General features: G+C 41.3%; 1 protein-coding gene across 8 annotated transcripts in view; it reads right to left on the minus strand.

The window, feature by feature from the left end:
• Positions 1-19,747, minus strand: part of DCX (doublecortin) — a 129,392-nt gene that overhangs the window by 25,647 nt on the left and 83,998 nt on the right. For 5 of the 8 annotated variants that reach the window (XM_030934632.1, XM_030934634.1, XM_010383398.2 and 2 more), the window contains exons 4-5: positions 13,756-13,858; positions 11,620-11,742 (exon numbers count right to left, since the gene is read on the minus strand). In XM_030934632.1, coding sequence (XP_030790492.1) covers positions 11,620-11,742; positions 13,756-13,858 — 226 coding nt within the window. Of the gene's footprint in view, positions 1-11,604; positions 11,743-13,755; positions 13,859-19,747 lie in introns of all 8 variants that reach the window. The other 3 variants (XM_010383397.2, XM_030934631.1, XM_010383396.2) reach the window with 1 other exon arrangement.

Here is a 19,747-nt window from a genome sequence, read left to right on the forward strand (position 1 = left end):
ACACACTTACCTAGCTGAAAATGAGTCCACTGGCCTTGCCAAAGTGTGGAAAATTGTTAAGCACAAGCATGTCTCCATGTGAGTCAGTTTCTATTTATTGGTTACAGAACTGAATGCATAGGCTCTTCAGCAACTTCCAGGTCTTTTGTCAGCATCCTCTGAAACATTTTCACTCAGTAACTTTAGGGGCAGTACAGAAGTACATGTTCCATATATGCCTCTCTATATATTCCCTGCATATGTGTACATTTATATATGTTCCCAATTCTCCTCCACCCATTCCTCTCCCTTTTAAAATTAAGAATTAATCTTAAGCTGTCTGTAAATAAAGGACTTAATTTTGTCATCAACATTCAACAAGCATTTTGGAAATCAGCTTTTAATAATTTAACTACCATTCACTGCATTGTTGTAAAAATACAGACACTTTCTCAGACGTTTCTAGAGTTCCCTGATAGAATGAAATCCAAAAGTGGACATAGAGAAATTAAGTAATGTAGACTTGCACAGTTAAATGTAGATTCATTACAAGCTGAAGGAGGCCCTACGTTTACAGACTAGATAAAATGTATTCAAAGGCATACTTTGTCTATGGATTCTGTGGGACAAAAATCTGGAAAGGTGTCATTTGACATGGATTCTAGAGCCAGTTCACATAAATGTCAAGTAAAAGAGGCAGCAGGAAATAATACAAATAGGGTCTGATGAACTTTGTGTGCTTGGATTGGTAAATCCATGTAGATCCACATTTCATTTTAAGAGTGGCTGGAAATGGCACCACTGTTTGATATCCCTCATTTTCCTTTATTCTTCTTTACTAACCATCCTTAGCTCTTGTCTTTGAGCTTCCATTTCTAAGTGGGAATTAGGAAATGCCTTGGTGGATCTTCTCCATTTTTAACTTGTCTCTCTTTCTAATTTCCCTTCTCAGAACCACAGCATTGTCTCACTGTTCTGACCTTTTATTTATACATGGTCCAAATTCTCTCATCTCTTTCAACTCTTGTATAGTCCATTTTTCCCCTTGGCAACAAGGGGCATCAAAAACTTTTCTATCTCCTAGGCCACCTTTTCAATCTTATCAACAAAAATAGGATAAAAATTACTCTTTATTGAGTGTCTGTGATGGGTCAGGCACTCTCTCTCTCTCTCTCTCTCTCTCATACACACACACACACACGTTCCAGCTAGGGGTAGCAAATACAGGATCTGAATGTAAGTTTCTTTGATTCCAAAGCCTATATGTTTTTTTTTTTTTGTTTTTGCTAACATAGGCTCTTAAAAAACAAAACAAAACAAAACAAACAAACAAAAAACCTAATTGCTTCTGAAATTCCTTCCTATGAGGAGGGTGAAAGTTGTGGCCGAGAAAAGAGAAAGTAATGAAAAAAGACAGACACCAGAGCTGACACCCATCTTTGGGGCTTCTATCCTATTCGGTCTGGTTTATATTTAGAAAGTGGTTAGCGGCCGGGCGCGGTGGCTCAAGCCTGTAATCCCAGCACTTTGGGAGGCCGAGACGGGCAGATCACGAGGTCAGGAGATCGAGACCATTCTGGCTAACACGGTGAAACCCCGTCTCTACTAAAAAAAATACAAAAAGCTAGCCGGGCGAGGTGGCGGGCGTCTGTAGTCCCAGCTACTCGGGAGGCTGAGGCAGGAGAATGGCGTAAACCCGGAAGGCGGAGCGTGCAGTGAGCTGAGATCCGGCCACTGCACTCCAGCCCGGGCGACAGAGCGAGACTCCGTCTCAAAAAAAAAAAAAAGAAAGTGGTTAGCAAGAGCTTTCTTTCATTCACCGAACCAGTTGGGTATCATACACAGTGTCATGAAACAATAGCAGACAGAGCATTTAGCATGACACGTAACTACCCTCATGTTACCGAGTTCTCTGGGAAGATAGTATCTATGCCCTGTCTGTCAACCCTCTCAGTTGGTGCCCTTCAGCTATGCAGCACAGTTGCCAAGCTTGGTCCTGCAGTCTTGGTTCACTGGCTCCTCTGAATGATTATGCCTGTTCTTGTCTTTGTACTCATCTTTAGCTCCTTGGCTCTGTCTGCCTTTCCTGTCAGAATGGAACAGCACAAGCCCAAACAGGATAGTTGGTAAGGAAACTAGGCTGACTTATCTAGATTTACGGAGATTTAAATATATGGGGAAAAATGGGTTCCTGGGGGATAAGTAATAAGGCATGTGCGTGTGGATCGAGTAGGGAGAGGTTAGTTCCCAAAGAAAAATGAGAAAGTCCAGTTTTTGGTGTGAGTTTTTGGCCAAGGACAAAGTGGGGTCACCAGCCAGGCAGAGTTGATGCTAAACTCCCAAACTGCGGATTCCCTTGTCTGGAGGCTGAACCGATTCCTGGAAACTTGGAGGCAACTGAGTACAAGTTGGGCATAAGAGGCCCCAGGTGTAGCAATTACAGAGTTGCCTGGGCAGCAAGTTACATGAGTCATTATACTTCCTGGGCTCAAGTTTACATGACCAGAATGGTACAGAAAATAAAGGGACAGCTTGGCATCTACTTTTCTCCCAACCTTTGACCACAGACCAAACCAAGTTAATGCCCATTCACTTAGCCCTGGCTTTTCCTTCCATCCTAAGCCCAACATTTGAGCCCAACTCAAAATCAAGCCTCGTGGTTTTTATTTGATGTCATTTTGAAATATTGCTCATTTAAAACAACCCCAGTTTAACAAAAGAGCTATGATAATAATTTCAGAGCCCCTTTTATAATTTCAGCTGTTTTTCTGCAGTTATTTTCAGAGCATTTTACCATACATGAACTCAAATTATTCTCCTGATAGCTCTAAGAGATGGTGGCCAGGTATTACTAGTCTCCTTTTAATTAACAAGGATATGGGGGCTCAGAGAGGGTATGACTTGCATAAATGGTATACACTCTGCCCCTCCTCAATGGATGGTGGCTTCTGGACTTGCTCACAGATTCTATTTCAAAATTTCCTTAAAGTTAGCACATCACATACCTCCCACTGTGAACTTCTAGTGATTCATTTTCTGTCTTGTGTTCTGTAACTCCCTAATGCCTTGAAGAGGGAGATCTCAACACACAATTCTGCCACTTCCTCATTTTTCTCATACTGAGATGCTCTAAGCTTTTATTCATTCCAGTCCAAAGATACCTTGTTTTCTCCTTACAAATACAGGGAGTTTTTCCTGGAAGGCCATCCAAGTGGATCCAAGGTGGTTTCAACTTACTTCAGAACAAGGCCAAGAGACAGACCCTGTGGTTTTCACACATACATTCCAAAGAGCCCTTGGGCAGGGTGTGTGGACTGCTTTGGCTAATTGTTTCTGCTCAATGGAAAAGCCTTTGTCCCTCTCCCTAGATCCATCCATTAGGGAAGCAAGAACTGAGAGCCTGAGAATAGTTCTTCAATGATTTGATCATAGGGTTTGTTCTCAAGCAAAATTCAATTGTAGGTTGTGAGACACTGTAACTTCAGAAGATGGAATTTGAATTTTAAATCTATTTCCTACGGAATCTTGGACAGCATGGAGTTATGAATCCTTTAAATAAGGGGGAGAAGTAAGAGTCTTCCTTGTTACTAAACAAATGTATATACCCAATCCTGCAATATTTTGACACAGATGAGTTTCCCTCAAGAGGAGGACATCTGTAGGGGGGTTGATGGAAGTGCCAGAATTGTTTTCTCAGGGTTGACAATGCTGTCAGCATTTATTTCCTACTGAGAAACAGAACATGTTTCTGGTGGAGCTAGCCTGTTGTCAATGCTGACTGCTGGTTTTCCTGGTGCAGGGACTAGGACAAACTGCATTGTTCTTAATTTGTGAAAAGAACACAGACTTTGGAATCAACCAAAGTTTTAAATCCTGGCTTAGCCTTTTCCTAGATTTGTGATCCTGGGGCTAACTTAACCTCTCTGAGTCTCAGTTTCCCCATCTGTAATATTTGAATAATAATAATATCTCAATTGTTGCTGTTTTGATGACTACGTGGCAGACTATACACAAAGTGCTGAGCCAAGTATCTGCCACATAGAAAAGGGTTCAATAAATTGTACTTTCTATCAATATTACTACCACCACTACTAGCATTGAGTAAGTATTCAATTCATAGGCACTGAGTTAGGAAATCCTATTCCACAAGAGATGAGATATCAGTCTATGTAGGCTGAGGGCTAATTCTTTGGCTAGTTGGTCAAGTATTAGATAACTGAAGCTTTCCTTAGGTGAAGCCTACTATTTCTGTTTTATGTTTGTTTGTTTGTTTTGCTTCTTTATTTATTTATTTATTTATTTTTTGCATTTTACTGCTGTGCTCCCCAAAGCAAAATGATTGGCCCTATACTGTTCTCTCTTTTTACCCTCTCAGCATTATTATGGCAGGGGAAGGTGTGTTGGTCAATGAATAGTGTGGAGCCACTGAAAGTTTTGGAGCAGGGAAGTAGCTCAATGAAAATGGTGTTTTAGGATGAGAAATGTGGTGGCAGCACACCACATGGATAAGTGGACAGAGATTTGAAGCAGAAATATTGCTAAGAAGTCTGTGAAATAATCAAGACATCAGGTCATAAGAGAAAGGAAGGGACTGCTGCATGAGTCACATGGAGATGGTTCACATGTCCAACAATGATAACAACAGCACACAGTGGGTATGCAGGATTAATGAGTGGGAAGTCAAAAATAGCACCAGGGTGTTGAACCTGGGAAGGATGATAATTGTATTGTCAGACAAAGAGACGGGAGGTGGAAATGCTTTTGATTTTTAGATAGCTTGTATTTGCCACATATAAGCCATATACACAGGATTGTTTAGTAGGCATTATGGGTCTGACATCCAGAAGGAAGATTGGGGCTGGAGAGGTAGATTTAAGAGCCTCCTCCCTGTACCCTGATAAGCCATATTCATCACCACCTCTGCCCCTTTGTTCATTTTTCCCCGCCAGCCAGAAGTATCCATCTCCTTATCAATTTATATATAACCCTCCTTCAAGTTCCAGTTCTCCCAGGAATTTCTCCCTTAGCACTCTAGTCCCTAATGAGCTCTCTCCCATGAACTCCAATAGTTCCAATAATACTTACTACCAGTATCTATTATGCATTTTGCATTTAAATAAGTTATTACCATTAACATGGCATTAATGGTTCAGTGGTTAAAATTGTGGACTGTGGAGTCAGATTGCTTGGGTTTAAATCCAGTTCTATCATCTTACTAGCTGTGTGATCTTGGGCAGGTCACTAAACTTTTGTATGCCTCAGTTTCTTCATCTGCAAAATGGGGATAATAGTAATTGCCTCACAAGGTTGTTGTAAATATTAAATTAGTTAATACATGTAAAGCGATTAGAACAGTTGCCTGACACATAATAGAAGCTATATAAGTATTTGTAAATATATATTTAAAATTTACATGTATACTGGTTACCCAAATAAATCATAAATTTCGTAGTCACAGGGAATTCACCTTAACATCCTTTTTCTTCATAGCACCTAGCACTACTAAGTACTTTACAGGAGTACTTTGTACATTCAGTTGTGTGTAAACACAAGTCCCAAGCCAAGGCTGGCTGATAGGACTCCTGTTGTAGGGAGATATCACTATATACCATGCACTATGGGGTGCTCACTGGCACCCAACATACTGCTTGCTCCAATCATTTTCTAAGCAGGTTTTAGAAAAAATCAGATTGGGGGAGGAACCAGGGAAGTTTTTCTCTTCCCACAGCTCTGTCAAGGACACCATTTCCCTTTGGAGTTGCCAGTAGGGGAGCTAGAGGAGCTGAAGGAATGTCTAAGCTGTCTTGTTTCAGTGCTCTGTAGCACTGAAAGGCACCTAATTACTTGTGGGACTTTGCTCAAAGCAGCACAAAGAAAATGACGCAGATACCAACCCACCCCTTGCCTTTCCACCTCCCTAGCCTGGAGATGGGAGAAGGGTAAAGGAAGCCAAGAAGCAGGGACCATCCAACATAGACCTTTGCATTCACCAGACAGGACATCCCATATACTACTCTATGTCAGTGGGACACTGCAAATAATGCTTGCTGGGAAGTCAGGAGAGCGGCGTTCTGGCTCTTGGGTGCTAAGTAGTGTGTGACATTGGGAAGATCCCAAGATCCTAAACTTTGTATCTTAGTTCCCCAATCTAAAAAAAAAAAAAGAAAGAAAAAAAGAGGTAATTATCCATTTCCAACTTAATTCATACTGCAATTATGAGGAACAACTGAGGTAATAGATTTGGAAATATTTTGCAAAGTGCATAGTATCTAATTCATGTAAAAAGACCATTGTCATGAATCTCTCTTAGCTAGAGAAGAAAGGTATTCTTGTGCTGTTTAAAACAGTAGCCAATAGTCACATGGCTGTTGAACATTTGAAGTGTGGCTAGTCAGAACTGAGATATGTTGTAAGTGTAAAATACAACTCAGTTTCAAAGAATGTATAATTTCTTACATTAATTATATGTTAATAATATATTGAATGTATCATTAAATGAAATGTCAAAATTAATTTTGCCCATTTTTTAACTTTTTAAGATGTGGCTACTAGAAAATATAAAATCATATACATGATTTACATTTACGACTCACATTCTATTTCTGTTGAGCAGAGCTGGTCTAGACAGTCACTTTCAGGAAGGTCAGAATGGCCAAGTCCCTCTATCTTAGGCAACTCAAAGCAGCCTACTAGGTTCAGAAAAGAAGGACCCTGGGATACAGGTCTCTCATGAACCCTGCTGTTTTGTGTCCTTTGACCTCCCCTTCTAAAGGCTGTATATTTTGTTAGAGAAGGCTTTCTTTCTTATGAGTTTGGGAACGGGAAAGATCGGACTTTCAGAAATAGGTGCACATGAGTTGGGGGAAGGGGAATGAAGAACATTGGATTGCTACAACAATGACTTACTGTTGAAGAATAGCAAACTAATTATCACATTACAATTCTCTCAGCCTACCAGGGTTGGTAATTAGCTTCCTTCGGGGCTCCTTAAAAAAAAGAAAGAAAGCAAAAGATTCCTTCCCAGCAACTAGCTATTTTGTCCTTTTAATTCAATTCAATTCAATTGGGGACAAAGTCACATAAAGGAAAAATTAACACATTAATGGCTGAAATGGAAACAGAGAGAGACATGTCTTTCTTTAGTTCTGAAGCCAGGCTTACCTTTGCTCATCAAAATGGCAAGTCCCGGGTTAATAAAAGTGTGGAACTGCATAAGCTTTTTTCAAATATCCCATAGGAGCCTCCTGGGCTCAGATTTTATCTTTTTACCACAATTCCCTGGCCTGATTTAAAGACAGACATAGCTAATATGACTTGGATTCTAAGAGTCCATCAGTTCTGCCTAGTGGAAATGAGCTCCTTACAGAAATATTATATGGACAACCAAATCCTTACTTAACTTGAGTTTAGGGCTTAGCAACAGACATTCCATTTGGGGCAAACTCAATATTGGCAGAAATGAGGATTGAACTTGAAGGGAATAAAGTAGAAGGATTTGATTTATTCATGGGGCAGAACAGGAAAGGGACAACTTAAGGTCTAAAGACTAAGGAATAAAGAATCAAATTATAGCACAAATTACAGATGAAATAGCATCAATTTACTAAACCTCAAGTCAGAACGAACCTAGCTATTAACCGAACCATTAATTGGACCATATGGATATAGATATAGATATAGATATCTAGCAAACTTGTTCAAACCAGAATCAAACCTATATATTTTCCAATGGAGTAGAACATCAAAACATTCCTTAAACTGAACCTGAACCCAGTCAATGTTTCATTTGGTTAGAATTCCTGCTAAAGAGGAACACTTTTGCTCTTTCTTTTGTCTTCAAAGGAAGACAATCTTCCTTTGGTCTATCTTACATAACCTTTTGTTACTCAGGTTGAATGAAGGTTTATAAATCCATTCACAAGTTCCACATCCAAGACTGACTAACACAGGATGGAAACAGGGTGGTACTACCATGTCCTAGAAACGAACAAAACCTGTTTGCCCCACCTAACACTATTATCATTTGGTTAAGTGTATTTTAACCTGTATGTGTCCCTGGTTAACAGCTAAAAAAATCTTGACATTTTATGAAACAATTGTTCCTTTTTAAATCTCAAATGTCAGTAAGGAGAAATTTATGCCAACTGAAAAGTATGCATTGCCTATAGCTTATCATTCTGGTTATCTGCTTTTGTTTCTGTGGGAGCTATTTTACAACTCTGTAAATTGTAAATAACTGATAAGAATGGAAAATTATCCTTATCTATAGAGATTCAAATTCTGAATTATCTAACGATGATATCACATCTCAGAGAAGGCAAAAATCTTGCTCAAACCACAAAGCCAGGAAGTGGCGTAGCTGGGACTTCTTAGAGAGTCATCTTCCTCTCCTCCTTCATATCTTACCCATCTCCACTTCCCAGATTGGAATGGTCTTGGGTGAGGTGGAAGTGGAGAGGGGAAAAAGGGTATAGCAAAATCAAACCTTAGCTAAGGTACTGTTTTGCCTGAGATCAACTTTGCCCTTACGGAATGTCCACTGAATGGATCCCTTGGACTAGGCTCTGAACAAACTCCCATGAAATGGGCTTGGTTATGTTACAAGCCTTCAGGGTTAGAATCATGAGGAGACTCTAGACACATTATCTGAGATGAGCACAAACATTCTGGCAATTGCCATAAAGATTGTCTAGACTAGGGTTTGACTTCATTTATGTTCATGAACACCAGAATATAAATGAATATTCCAATTCTTTAAACTGAGAACACAATGTTAGATTGGTGGTAGGAAACAGAGGTTATTTGTAATTCTGATATCTGTCAAGCAAATTCCCCTCATACACCCAAATTAGTTACTCTCTTTATCATGTGGGTTGGAATAAATCCTCGTTTCCTTTTTTTTCTTCCTTTCTTTCTTTTTCTTTTTTTTTTTTTTTTTAAGTAAAGGAGTTATGAAAAAGCAAGAACAGATCTTGCCTGCCAAAGCCTGGGTTGGGGTCTATTATGTAATAACTCCCTTCAATTTGACAAATATTCATTGAATTCTAATGTATTCCTGTTATATCTCTGCTACCTTAGAGTCAGTGAGGTGCATATTTTGTAGAAGGGAAATTCTGTAGGTGGCATTCTGGGGATCAGTGATTTGACATATATTTAAACTGTGTAGTTATAGGTAGTTGTGTTCACGTGTGCTGGGTAACCAATTGGATGCAGTCTGCAAAAAGAATCTATTTACTTCAAGCTGATACCACCTGAGAATTTCTAACTGACGGGTTATATGGTGGTTTAAAAACAGATCTACAAATTCTTCAACACTCTTTCCTTTAATAAACAGAGTCTGGTTCCTCTCTCTTTGAATATAGGTTGGACTTAGTGACTGCTTCCAATGAATATGATAAAGGAGAAGTGATAGTGCTGGCTATGGAGACTAGATTACAAAAGGTAATACATCTTGTTCTTTATTCATTCTCTTGGATCACAAACTAAGGTGGGAGATCTTGACAACAACCATATTGTAAGTGGATTCTACAGCCCCAGTTGAGCCTTCAGATGACTGCAGCCCCTACCATTATTTTAATGATATCCACATGAGAGACTCTGAGCCAGAACCACCTAGATAAAACACTCTAGAATTTCTTGCCCACCAAAATTGTGAGATTAAAAAATGGCTTTTTTAAGCCACTAAGTTTTGGGGTAATGAATTTGTTTCACAGCAAGATACAAGTAATACAGGTTAGAAATCCCAGAAATAGCTACTGCTGTTTCTAAGAAATGATTAGCTAAGCAATTATTGCCAGACTTTATTAATCTTGATCAAGTGTTTTAAAGTGTATTTTTTGCAAGTCTCTGCTTAAAAATTGTCCAACTTTATTGTCAGCCCAAGTGTTAAAACCTAGGTCTTTGTAGTTTCAACAATATGAATTTGCTTAGATATAGATTTATGTGCTCTTCTGTACATCTGAACAAGATAGCATCAAGGCACATGTATTTTTTATTTCTCCAGCAAACATTATCTAAATGCTTGATTGGTCTCTAGCACCATGTTGGGTAAAATAGGTACTATTGTGCACCTATTTATTCACAAATATTACTGGAGCATCTACTAGTGGCCAGGCACTGTGCTCTGCACTGATGATATGAAAATGAACCTATCACATTACCTTTGAGGGGCTCAGTATTTAATTGGGGAAGTAGACAGGTAAACACATACTTTACAACACAGTGTGGTGAATATTACCCCAAAGATATGAATGGCATGCTATGGTATTGCAGAAACTGGAACAATTATCTCTATGTGAGGTCTTGAAGGATGAATAGGAGCTTTCAAGCAAAAAAGGCTGATGGGTTAGAGGAATGGCATTGCAGGTATGGGGGAACAGGGAGTGCAAAGACATGGAAGTACTAAAAGCCTGGGCTGCCTTTTCATACTTCAATTTCCTCAACCCAAGAATAAAAAAATGACTGGTGATATGTATGCTCCTGGCAGTGTGAGGCAGGCAGTACAGGCTTTTCATCTTGGCACAAGCATTTCAAAGCCATCAGGCTGCTCATCATGCCCCAAACTGAAGGGGCTTTTTGTTTTCCCAATGCTCTCAGACTGTAAGAATTCTCATGATAAACTCTGAGCCTTGGGATGACAAATGTATGTCTTTTGGAACATATAGTTTCCTTAGTGTGAAGAACCTCAAATGGTGCATAAACCTAAGCTTCTGAACTTGGACTTCAGAGGCCTTTTATTCTTTATATTTGTTATAAAAGAATGGAAGACATTGCCTCTTAGGTCAGTGTCACTCAAACTGTGGGTCCAAGACAAGATAGGGTTCACATCAGAATGCAAATCAACATACTGCTGTCTTCATCAATGAAATCAGGCCCTGAAAAAAAGTCAGCTGAGCTAAGTGGTTTGCTTAATGGCATAGTTTATTTACATTTGGCACAAGCTCCTAATCTTGCCACAGACTGACTGGTAACAAATAGTTCATGGGTTGGCAGTGATCAATAGAGCACATGTTTTAGATAACTCACTATCCACTATATAAAATCTTCTATGGCAAATCTCTTTGTTTTCTGGTCTATGCTTTAATTTCCCGTTGTGAGGTTTATATAATTTATGTTGTCTCCCTATATATATGGCATATATATATATATATATATATATATATAGTGTGCTTGTTTCCCTTTTTGTTTTGGCTTCTATTTACTTCAGAGTCAAATTTAAAGCTCAAGTGAGTCAACTATGTTGACACTTTGGGGTATTGTTTTTTATATTCTTTTTCTTGATTCTGATTTTTAATTTCAGGTTTATGGTTAACTTGATTATTCAATTGAATATGTTTTTGCCACATGATGTTGAAGATGATGAAAATGATGACAACCATGACAGTAAGCATTACAGCAAGCATAGACAATGGGCCAGGTTTCTGGTTTGCATCTATTTGAGTGGAACAATGGTTGTAGCTGTGCCTCCATGACTCCAAACAAGTTTGACTGTTTAGTCCCTGAATTGACAGAATAGGGTTTCATGGAGACACAGTAGTGCTCATGAGGAACTGATTCCTCTGCATGCAGACAGTATTGTCCTCCATAAATGAAGTCAGCGTGCACAGTTAGGAAAAGAGCACTCACCGTCTTGGTCGTTACCTGAGTCAGCTGGAGACTTGCTTCGGCGCATAGGACCAGGGCTCTTGGCTGAACTCTTCTGAGGTGTTGGGGATGCCTTTGGGCCAGCTGTGGCTGATGGGTTTCCCTTCATGACTCGGCATTCTGGGGCCAAAGGACACAAACAGCTTAGTAGAGGGTAAAACAGGCTCAGCATGTTATCAGCCTCTGGAAACCGGAATAACCCCCACAGGCCAAAGGACCTAAATGGGTCAGGACTACAATGTGGTCCTTATTATTAGTAGGAGCCATGGTTCTGGGGAGGGAGGCATTAGGGAAACCTTCAAAAGCCACCTGGGCTAAACTAGGTGTTTAAGCCCCTGAATTTTGAAAACAAGGGCAAGAGTCCAAAAACAGGTCAAGTAGGCAATTAAATAGTCAACTCAATCATTTATGGACAAGCTAGCTATGTCTCAGAATAGCACCTACTGATATAATGTTTAATTAATTTCCCTGAACTAGAGATTAACAGCTTAGAGGTTACAGCTACACAGATGAAACATCCATTGACTAATCTGAAGGAGAGGTAGAGAGCTACCACTTACTGTCTATTACATGCCACATGTTGTAATAGTCACATGATGGATATCATGTCACTTTATATAAATAAGCACTATGACCACCACTATCTTGCATTTACCGAGTTCTTTTCGATTTCCCATGTATGTTATTATAATCCCTTATGGGGGGTTAATGAATAAATGGGCCAGCAGTGACTCTGCCACTCAAAACTTAAGAAAGATTGCTGGTGTATGGGAGAGTCTGCCAAACGTTTTGTATTTGCCCTAGCCTCAGTCTGACACCCTTAGAACACCCTCTCTATGCAGCACTCAGCATCCCCTTCTATGGTCATTTTGGGCACTAATAGTGCTAATTTATTAGAAGGATTATTATACTCATTTTGCTGATGAGAGTACAAAAAACTTAACCCCCTTGCCTAGGGCCACAAAACAAGAAATTAGTAAAGCAAGGAATAAAAGTCAAGTTTCCTGAGTTTCAGTTTGGTGCTCTTTTTGCTCCAGTTTTTCCAACCTTGTGCTGTGATGCAAAAAAGGGGAATCAAACAGCAGAGTAGAGGATATAGTCTTTCCTTTAAACACTTTCTTGTTGCCTCCTACTTAAAGGTGCATTGAAATATAAATTAAACAGAAAGATTAGAGGAGCTTTTGTGGTAAATTGAATATTTTAGGAAACTGAGTTAAGCAGAAAGCCCCTTTTTGTTTGTTTCACTTCTTGTTTTGTTTGGTGTCCTTTAGTGATCACTGTCCAGAGCTGAAGATACAGAAGGTATAGGAAATTGGACATAACCTGGGGTTTGTTTAGCTTCTCTATAGTCATTGCCTCTTCCTAAAGGGAATACAGCAGAAATGCCACCTCTTACGGGGTTCTTGTCACTTGAGTTGTTTATAAAGTCTATGTTAGCAAAATTCCCTTTGATTTTTTTTCACACTTTGCTTCTCCTAAATGGGAAATATGCTCTGAATGTGTCTTTCCATCAGCATCACATTCTACCCTTGTTGCTGCGTGAGCTAATTAACCTTTAATGTATACCTGGAGCTTGGACTCAAACAAAGGGAGATGGGAAGACGATTAGATCCTTCTTATTATTAGCAACCCTCTGCAATCCTGAATCACAAGGCAGATGAATGGGGCAGCAAGTCTGATAGTGTGAAAAGGGTTTGACACTAAGAATACTGTGGGAAAATCTCTCTAAATTGGAACCATAATCATGAGCTAAGTAGCTGGAGGATGTTGAATGGGAAAAAAAAAAAAGGATATGGATAATATCCAAGTTCTGACTGAAAATATTCCTTCCTGTGGTCTGATTGTGCCTGTTATCCCATGTGACATGATATATGGTTCAAGAAATATGGTCACTATTGGGGCAGACAGTGAGTTTTATTGAGTTTGGAGCCTGGGACTCTGGGACGTCCAGTCAGTCTTTCAGTCTCACATGGGTCATGACCCATGTATCCAAATATACAGGAGAAAGACTAACATTATAAGCCCTTGAAGGATCAGGCATGGATGTTTTCCACCCTATATACACCCATGGAAATCCTAAGGGATAGAAGGGGAGAGAACAATGGAGGAATAAAACCCAGTGGTTATGCTTACCATTTTCATCCAGAGAAAAATCATCCTGAGCATAGCGAAATTTTTCAGGACCACAGGCAATAAACACATCATCATCACCAAAGAAATCATGGAGACAGGTTACCTATGGAGAAAGCAGAAACACTGATTGGTATATGATGGTCCTGACAATGAACTTCACACTACATTGACAAGGAGAAAAGCTTCCCATCTAGGCCATCATCTCAGCTCCCAGGAGTTTTCTTTTTCTTAAAACACCTACCACACTCATAGTCTGAATCATGATCCCTAGTGAGTGATGATACACTGAGTACCATTGTCTATCCATGTTTCAAGTGTGGTAGTTTCAACTGAGTTATGAGTAAGACTGAGACCATGTCCAAATGGAATGCCCTTTTCTGAAGAAAAGTCAACCGGCAGATGGCCCTACAAATGTCATCTTTTCTCAGAGCCTCAAAGACAGGGAGCTCCTGGCCCAACTCTAGGGCGAGGGACTGGGCCAAGGCAGATGAGCAAAATCTTCTGCAGCCTGACTGTAGCTGACCCAGAAGTGGAAATGTGCCGCTTCATCTGAATGAGTTCTAAAAGGACATCATTTCTTAACTGCTTTGGACACACAAAAATTGAACTTTTGCTAAAAGCTGGCCAAGAACCTGGTAGTGGCCCAGAATACCATTTCTTCCTGTGAAACCAGAAGAGGGAAACTTAAAGCTTCATCTGAGCAACTGGTCCCAATAGGCCTGAGTTTCTACTGGTAGAGCCATGTTCCCAGGACCCTCATGCCTGCTAGCATCCTAAGCATTACTGCTTCTCCACAACAGACAGACAGTCTCCCCAACCCCCTTTCTGCATAAAGAGATGAGGGTCCCTGGGAAAGTATGGTGCTCCCTGCAGTCTCCCCACTTCCCGGCTTTCCTAATTACATCTAATAATTAGTACAGCACATCAGGGAAACCCCTGGAGGAACCATAGAGTCAAAACATACTTATCCCACCTCTTAGTTTGAAAGTGTTCAAAACCTCTAATTGTTCTAAGTTTCCCATTCAAGCTGCCAGCAATGGCTTTTCAAAGGGATTGTGCTCACAGACTAACAACAGCTTGCTGGGTGCAGAGAGCAATATGTTACATTAGAAAAATATTTATATTAATAACAAATCCCCCACCCAAGGTTAACTCAATCCCTGTTTTCCCAGACAAAATGATTGCAAGCCTTACACAAAAGGCGATATACTTTAAGATTATCCCTATTGTGTCAGCCTTTCAATCATCCAAGAGATGCCCAGAGAAGAGAAGGCGACTCGAAGGACTGCGGGTCACTCTCATTAAGCCTCTTTCCAGTCCTGGGTCTTGACCTCATCAAATTGGTCAACACCTTTCTTCAACCCACTTGTCCTTCACCCATTCATTCCACCATCACAGAATGACAATCAGAGCTACAAACGAATTGAATGCTTACTCTGTGACAGGCACTCTAGTAAGTACTTCCAAATCTGTCATCTCATTTTACCCTCACAAGAAACCCTAGAAGTCAGTATTTATTGTCATTATTATTTTAGACTTGAGAAAACTGAGACCCAGAGACAATAAGTAAGTTTTCCAGGTGGAAATCAATGAAGCCAAATAAACACAGATCTATCTAACTTCAAAGCCTTTCCTTTTAACCACTTGGCAATACAAAGCACTTACATATAGATCAGTCACTGGGGAGACAATGATGAATAAGACTCAGGCCATGACTTCATGGAGCTCACAGTCTGATGAGGTGAGATACATTGAAATAGAGTATTTCAATTTAGTGTCATGAGTGCTAGGATGGGAGTATCTGTTGGTGCTGTGAAAGCTATTTATTACCATGTCCAAATGACCTTAGTCACTAGTTAGCACTGTTAGTTCAATAGGCATCCTGCATATTGTCCTAGTAGTGGATCCAATGACAGAGGCTACATGGTTTTGATCCTAGCTGCAGACCTCTCACCAACATCTTGGACCTAGGCTTAATAAAATGCAGAGTTCTTAACTCTGATACACCAAATATCTCTGAACTATTTACCTGCCACCACATCCTTGACCCTGAAGATCTCTGCCTTTTCTTCTTCTTCTTCTTCTTCTTCTTCTTCTTCTTCTTCTTCTTCTTCTTCTTCTTCTTCTTCTTCTTCTTCTTCTTCTTCTTCTTCTTTTTTTGCTGAGATGGAGTCTCACTCTGTCCCCCAGGTTGGAGTGCAATGGCGCAGTCTCGGCTCACTGCCAGCTCTGCTTCCCAGGTTCACGCCATTCTCCTGACTCAGCCTCCCAAGTAGCTGGGACTACAGGCGCCCCCCACCACACCTGGCTAATTTTTTTGTATTTTTAGTAGAGACGAGGTTTCACTGTGTTAGCCAGGATGGTCTCGATCTCCTGACCTCGTGATCCGCCTGCCTCAGCCTCCCAAAGTGCTGGGATTACAGGTGTGAACCACCGCACCCGGCTGATCTCTGCCATATCTTCTTATTCGAGGCTGCCTTTGACCCTGACTAGCTGTCTTTATTTTTGGTCATGAGTCAGGAATACCTCACCCGTGAGTGTCCCTCTGTTAGTGGTCTCAAGGATTTAGCACTTTGTTTCAAGACCTGCCTGTATTTTCATGAGGACTCTCTTAGTTCTCCCCATTGGATCACAGGTTTCTGAATCTAACAGCCCAATTTATACCTTCCAATATATCTTCCTGTGGTTCCTTGTAGAGAGTTTATCACATAGTGAAAATTTACTTAAGGCTGTTTCTGCCTCAACTGCATGCAAAGAAGGTAAGATACAGGAACATTCAGCAGCTTTGTAAGGATATACAAAGACAGAAAAGTAGGAATAAGAAAGATGAAATCAATTGCAGCAGACAATGGAGAGTAGCATTTAGAGACTTTAAAAGGCAACACAAACAAATTTAGGAACAAGAAAGTAGAAATAATGCGAATTCAGAAACTATTCTTCACATAACTATGCTAATTAGTTTGAAAACAAATGAAATGGATGATTTTTAAGAAAAGTCTAGGCCGGGTGCAGTGGCTCACGCCTGTAATCCCAGCACTTTGGGAGGCCGAGGCAGGTGGATCACGAGGTCAGGAGTTCAAGATCATCCTGGCCAACATGGTGAAACCCCGTCTCTACTAAAATACAAAAAATTAGTCATCCGTGGTGGTGCAAGCCTGTAACCCCAGCTACTGGCGGAGGGGGGCGGGGGCAGCGGAGCTGAGGCAGGAGAATCACTGGAACCTGGGAGCAGAGATTGCAGTGAGCTGAGATCACGCCACTGCACTCCTGCCCAGCGACAGAGAGAGACTCCATCAAAAAAAAAAAAAAAAAAAAGAAAAGAAAAATCTCAATAATCGAATTAGTTCAAAAAGAAATAGAAAATTGAAACTAGGCAAGATGGCCGAATAGGAACAGCTCCAGTCTCCAACTCCCGGCGCGAGTGACACAGAAGACCAGTGATTTCTGCATTTTCAACTGAGGTACTGGGGTCATCTCACTGGGGAGTGCCGGACAATCGGTGCTGGTCAGCTGCTGCAGCCTGACCAGCGAGAACTGAAGCAGGGCGAGGCATTGCCTCACCTGGGAAGCGCAAGGGGGAAGGGAATCCCTTTTCCTAGCCAGGGGAACTGAGACACACAACACCTGGAAAATCGGGTAATTCCTACACCAATACTGCACTTTAAGCAAACAGGCACACCAGGAGATTATACCCACACCTGGCCGGGAGGGTCCCACGGCCACGGAGCCTCCCTCATTGCTAGCACAGCAGTCTGCGATCCAACCAAAACGGCAGCAGCCAGGCTGGGGGAGGCTGGGGGAGGGGCGCACACCATTGCTGAGGCTTAAGTAGGTAAACAAAGCCGCTGGGAAGCTCGAACTGGGTGGAGCTCACAGCAGCTCAAGGAAACCTGCCTGTCTCTGTAGACTTCACCTCTGGGGACAGGGCACAGCTAAACAACAATAGGGGAAGCAGAAGAGGCCTGTGCAGATGCGAACAACTCTGTCTGACAGCTTTGAAGAGAGCAGTGGATCGCCCAACACGGAGGTTGAGATCTGAGAAGGGACAGACTGCCTGCTCAAGTGGGTCCCTGACCCCTGAGTAGCCTAACTGGGAGACATCCCCAACTAGGGGCAGTCTGACACCCCACACCTCACAGGGTGGAGTACACCCCTGAGAGGAAGCTTCCAAAGTAAGAGTCAGACAGGTACACTCACTGTTCAGCAATATTCTATCTTCTGCAACCTCTGCAGCTGATACCTAGGCAAACAGGGTCTGGAGTGGACCTCAAGCAATCTCCAACAGACCTACAGCTGAGGGTCCTGACTGTCAGAAGGAAAACTATCAAACAGGAAGAACACCTATACCAAAACCCCATCAGTACGTCACCATCATCAAAGACCAGAGGCAGATAAAACCACAAAGATGGGGAAGAAGCAGGGCAGAAAAGCTGGAAATTCAAAAAATAAGAGCGCATCTCCCCCTGCAAAGGAGCGCAGCTCATCGCCAGCAACGGATCAAAGCTGGTCAGAGAATGACTTTGACGAGATGAGAGAAGAAGGCTTCAGTCCATCAAACTTCTCAGAGCTAAAGGAGGAATTACGTACCCAGCGCAAAGAAACTAAAAATCTTGAAAAAAGAGTGGAAGAATTGATAGCTAGAATAATTAATGCAGAGAAGGTCATAAATGAAATGACAGAGATGAAAACCATGACACGAGAAATACGTGACAAATCCACAAGCTTCAGTACCCGACTCGATCAACTGGAAGAAAGAGTATCAGCGATTGAGGATCAAATGAATGAAATGAAGCGAGAAGAGAAACCAAAAGAAAAAAGAAGAAAAAGAAATGAACAAAGCCTGCAAGAAGTATGGGATTATGTAAAAAGACCAAATCTATGTCTGATTGGGGTGCCTGAAAGTGAGGGGGAAAATGGAACCAAGTTGGAAAACACTCTTCAGGATATCATCCAGGAGAACTTCCCCAACCTAGTAGGGCAGGCCAACATTCAAATTCAGGAAATACAGAGAACAACACAAAGATACTCCTCGAGAAGAGCAACTCCAAGACACATAATTGCCAGATTCACCAAAGTTGAAATGAAGGAAAAAATCTTAAGGGCAGCCAGAGAGAAAGGTCGGGTTACACACAAAGGGAAGCCCATCAGACTAACAGCAGACCTCTCGGCAGAAACTCTACAAGCCAGAAGAGAGTGGGGGCCAATATTCAACATTCTTAAAGAAAAGAATTTTAAACCCAGAATTTCATATCCAGCCAAACTAAGTTTCATCAGTGAAGGAGAAATAAAATCCTTTACAGATAAGCAAATGCTTAGAGATTTTGTCACCACCAGGCCTGCCTTACAAGAGACCCTGAAGGAAGCCCTAAACATGGAAAGGAACGGCCGGGCGCGGTGGCTCAAGCCTGTAATCCCAGCACTTTGGGAGGCCGAGACGGGTGGATCATGAGGTCAGGAGATCGAGAACATCTTGGCTGACACAGTGAAACCCCATCTCTACTAAAAATACAAAAACTAGCCGGGCGAGGTGGCGGGCGCCTGTAGTCCCAGCTACTCAGGAGGCTGAGGCAGGGGAATGGCGTAAACCCGGGAGGCGGAGCTTACAGTGAGCTGAGATCCGGCCACTGCGCTCCAGTCTCGGCGACAGAGCAAGACTCCACCTCAAAAACAAAAACAAACAAACAAAAAAACATGGAAAGGAACAGCTGCCACCAGCCATTGCAAAAACATGCCAAAATGTGAAGACCATCGAGGCTAGGAAGAAACTGCATCAACTAACAAGCAAAATAACCAGTTAATATCATAATGGCAGGATCAAGTTCACACATAACAATATTAACTTTAAATGTTAATGGACTAAATGCTCCAATTAAAAGACACAGACTGGCAAACTGGATAAAGAGTCAAGACCCATCAGTCTGCTGTATTCAGGAGACGCATCTCACATGCAGAGACATACATAGGCTCAAAATAAAGGGATGGAGGAAGATCT

Source organism: Rhinopithecus roxellana, chromosome 7 (assembly GCF_007565055.1).
Source record: "Rhinopithecus roxellana isolate Shanxi Qingling chromosome 7, ASM756505v1, whole genome shotgun sequence".
Lineage (NCBI taxonomy): Eukaryota > Metazoa > Chordata > Mammalia > Primates > Cercopithecidae > Rhinopithecus > Rhinopithecus roxellana.